Source organism: Corapipo altera, unplaced genomic scaffold, assembly GCF_003945725.1.
Source record: "Corapipo altera isolate COAL_440 unplaced genomic scaffold, ASM394572v1 223, whole genome shotgun sequence".
Taxonomy (NCBI): Eukaryota; Metazoa; Chordata; class Aves; order Passeriformes; family Pipridae; genus Corapipo; species Corapipo altera.
Window position 1 is genome coordinate 183,638 of NW_020885074.1, and position 3,286 is coordinate 186,923.

The 3,286-nt window shown below is 73.0% G+C and overlaps 1 protein-coding gene across 1 annotated transcript in view; it reads right to left on the reverse strand.

The window, feature by feature from the left end:
- The window catches only part of ESYT1 (extended synaptotagmin 1), an 8,495-nt gene that overhangs the window by 4,601 nt on the left and 608 nt on the right, over positions 1-3,286 (reverse strand). Inside the window, exons 2-12 of the mRNA XM_027669277.1 lie at positions 2,177-3,005; positions 1,983-2,024; positions 1,620-1,754; positions 1,465-1,538; positions 1,286-1,358; positions 1,118-1,207; positions 955-1,010; positions 748-871; positions 501-677; positions 164-246; positions 27-75 (exon numbers count right to left, since the gene is read on the reverse strand). Coding sequence (XP_027525078.1) covers positions 27-75; positions 164-246; positions 501-677; positions 748-871; positions 955-1,010; positions 1,118-1,207; positions 1,286-1,358; positions 1,465-1,538; positions 1,620-1,754; positions 1,983-2,024; positions 2,177-3,005 — 1,732 coding nt within the window. The remainder of the gene's footprint in view (positions 1-26; positions 76-163; positions 247-500; positions 678-747; positions 872-954; positions 1,011-1,117; positions 1,208-1,285; positions 1,359-1,464; positions 1,539-1,619; positions 1,755-1,982; positions 2,025-2,176; positions 3,006-3,286) is intronic.

Genomic DNA, 3,286 nt, shown 5'->3' on the forward strand with positions numbered 1-3,286 from the left:
CCCCATTCTGACCCCCCAGCACCCACCTCCTCCATCACCCGGGCTCTCAGCACCTCCCCGAGATCCAGCTTCATCCTGGGGGGCAGGAGACCCCGTGAGCTGGGGGGGTTTGGGGGCAGCGCCCCCCCCCCATCACCAGGCTGGGGGTCCAGCCTCCCCACACCTGCCCAGGAGATCATCCTGGTCGGGGTCCTTGTCGAACAGCTCCACCTCCACCTCCTGCCCCGGCACCTCGTGCACGATGAACTGGGGGACAGGGTCAGCTGGGGGGGACACACGGGGGTCCCCCCGCCCGGCAGGGCCAGGCTGGGAACATCCCGGGGGTCCTCCTGCCCAGCCCGGTGGGATTGGGGTGTCCCTGTCCCCACAGCCCAGCCGGGGACGCTCAGAGGGGTCCCTGTGCCCCCCACAACCAGGTCAGGGGGGACACGAGGGTCTCTGTGGCCCAGCTGCTCTGGGGGGGCATGAGAAGGGTCAGGGGGCCCCCAGGGGGGTCTCACCTCATAGACCTCGTCCCAGGTGGGGTTGAGGTTGTCGTCGATGACGCGGCTGGTGAAGACCTGGGTGCCCACGCGCAGGACGGCGTAGGGGTCCGACTTGCCCTCCACCAGCCCCCCCATGAACCGGTCCTTGGAGCGCAGGTCCCGGGCGCCCTGGAGGTGCACCCGCACCACCCCCTGCACGGGGGGATCAGCCGGGGGGGGCAGGACCCCCGAGTGTCCCCCCGACCCCCGGGGCAGCCCTTACCCGGGGCAGGGGGCAGCGGAGCTGGGCGGCCTCGTGCAGGTCGGGCACCAGCGGCACCAGGAGGCGGTTGGGCAGCACCAGGTAGGAGGAGATGGTGTCCATGATCATCGTGTCCGACATGGAGCTGGAGGGGGCACGGTCACGGGGGGGCCGAGGGGGGCTGGGCCCGGGGGGCCGGGAAGCCCCCGCGGTGGGGCTGGGGCTCACCTGAGCCCTGGGATGTCCAGCAGGTTGGTCATCCCTGTCCAGTTGATGTCCAAGGTCTGGGGGGGGGGTTGGGGTCAGGTGAGGGGTCTGTAGCCCCCACCCTGTCCTGCAGGGAGGGGGTTTGGGGTTGCCAGTCCTTTGGGGGGGACGTGGCCACACTCACCGGGCGCCGGATGAAGAACATGGTGAGGGCCCCCACGATGGGCACGTCCCCCAGGAGGGGCTCCAGGATGATCCGCAGCATCCCGTGGAGCTGGGGGGGGCAGCACTGAGAGGTGACACCCCCCAGGGCCGTGACCCCCTCCCGCCAGCCCCCCTGGGCCCCTCTCACCTGCATCCCCTTCACCCCTGCCTTGCAGAAGAACTTCTTCACCTCCACGTCGATCTGGACGTCACCCATGTAACTGCGGGGACAGGACATGGGGGGCCTCACCACGACACCCCCCGGCCCCCCAGCAAGGGGGGCTGAGACCTGGTGCTTTCACCACACAGGTGGCTCCAACCACTCACCTGATGTTGAGGTCCAGCAGGATCTGCTTCTTGTGGGTGCCGGGGTGAGCCCGGACCCCCAGGACCCGGAGGGGCTGGGAGGGGCAGAGGTGAGCGGGAGAGCCTGGGGGGAACCCGGGGGAGCACCCCAACCCCAACCCCAACCCCAAACCTACCTTCTCACCCATGTCCACCTTGGTGAAGGTGAAGGTCTGCAGGTGGGTGTTGGAGGCGCGGATGGAGGGGGCCACGTTCTCCACCAGCAGCTTCTCCATGTACTGCCCAAAAAAGGGCCAGGCCTGGGCCAGGACCTGCCAGAGCCAGAGGGATGAGGGATGGATGGAGGAAGGAGGGAGGGATGCAGGAGGGAAGGAAGGATTAAAAGGGAAGGATTAAGGGAAGGAGGAAGGAGGGAGGGAGGGAGGGATAGAGGGATGCAGGCGGGGATGCAGGAGCGGGGATTAGAGGGATGCCGGGAGGATGCAGGAGGGCTGTACAGACGGCAGGGTGGGGGCCGGACGGACAGACGGACGCCTCACCTTGTTCAGCCATTCCGCCCGCTCCACATCCGGGAAGCTGACCTGAGGACACGGGCGGGGGGGGCCGTGAGCCCGGGGGGGCCGTGAGCCCGGGGGTCCGGGGAGGGCACGGCCCCTCCCAGCCCCGTGCCTCGGTTTCCCCGACCTGCCGGAGGGACCCCGCCCATCCCCGTCACCCCCCAGCTCGGCCCAACCTCTGCCCGTTCCGGGGGGTCACGAAAGGATGGGGGGGGTCTCGGTGGAAGGGGGTCTCGAGTAAAGGGGTCCCCCACCCCTCCGGCACCGCGGGGAGGGTTCTGCGCCCCCCCCCTCCACCCGCCCCGTCCGCGGCCGGGCAGGAAGCGGCCCCCCCGGGCCCGGTGAGTCACGGCCCGGCCGCGGCGATGCCGGAAGGCCCCGGGCGGTACCGGGGGGGGGTCACCCCGCGGCGGGAATGGAGCGAGGGGACCCCGCGCGGGGGCAGCGGGGGGGGTCACGGGGCTCTCAGTGGGGCGGGCGGGGACCGGCCCCGGGGGTCCCGCCCCGCCGGCAGCTCCAAGCGGGGCTCGGTGCGGCCGCCGGGGGTCCCGCCAGAGCGGGGGCTGCAGAGGGTGCCCGGGATGCGCCGCCTTGGGCGGGGGTCCCGCCCGGCGCGGAGCCCAAGGGGGGTCCCGGCAGCGGGGCCCGGGGGGGGATGAGGTGTTCGGCCCTGGGGGTCCCGCCGGGGGAAGCCCAAGCTGGGGAAGCTGCGCAGCAGAAGGCGGGACCGGGCGGCGGGACCCGGGGGGGATGCGGGCCCGGGGGGATGCGGTGCCCAGCCCCGGGTCCCGCCCGGCGGAGACTTCGAGCGGGACTCGATGTGGTGGGGCCGCAGTTGGACGGACGGGGGTCCCCCCGGGGGTCCCGCCCGGCGGGGAACTCAAGCGGGGTCCGCAGCGCAGCAGAGGGGGGAGTGTCCGCGGCAGTGCGACCCGGGGAGATGCGGGAGGATGATGAGGGGCGATCCGGGGCTTGGCGGGGGACCCCAGAGGTCTGAAGCGGGGTCTGCAGCACGACACAGGTGGGGAACTCGCCAGCGGGGCCAGGGGAGGACGCGGTGCCCGGTCCGGGGGTCCCGCCGGGGGGGATGCGGTTCCCGGCCCCGGGGCAGGACGCGGTGTGCGGGGTCCGGGGGTCGCACCCGGCCCTGCAGAGGGGGGGTTTTACCCCGAGCCCTTCCCGCCGCCGCCCCCGCGGGCGGTAACGGGGCCCCGAGCACCCGCTTACCCAGGCCGGCAGCTCCCCGCGGGCCGCGCCCAGCCCGGCGGCGGCGGCGCGCACCGCCG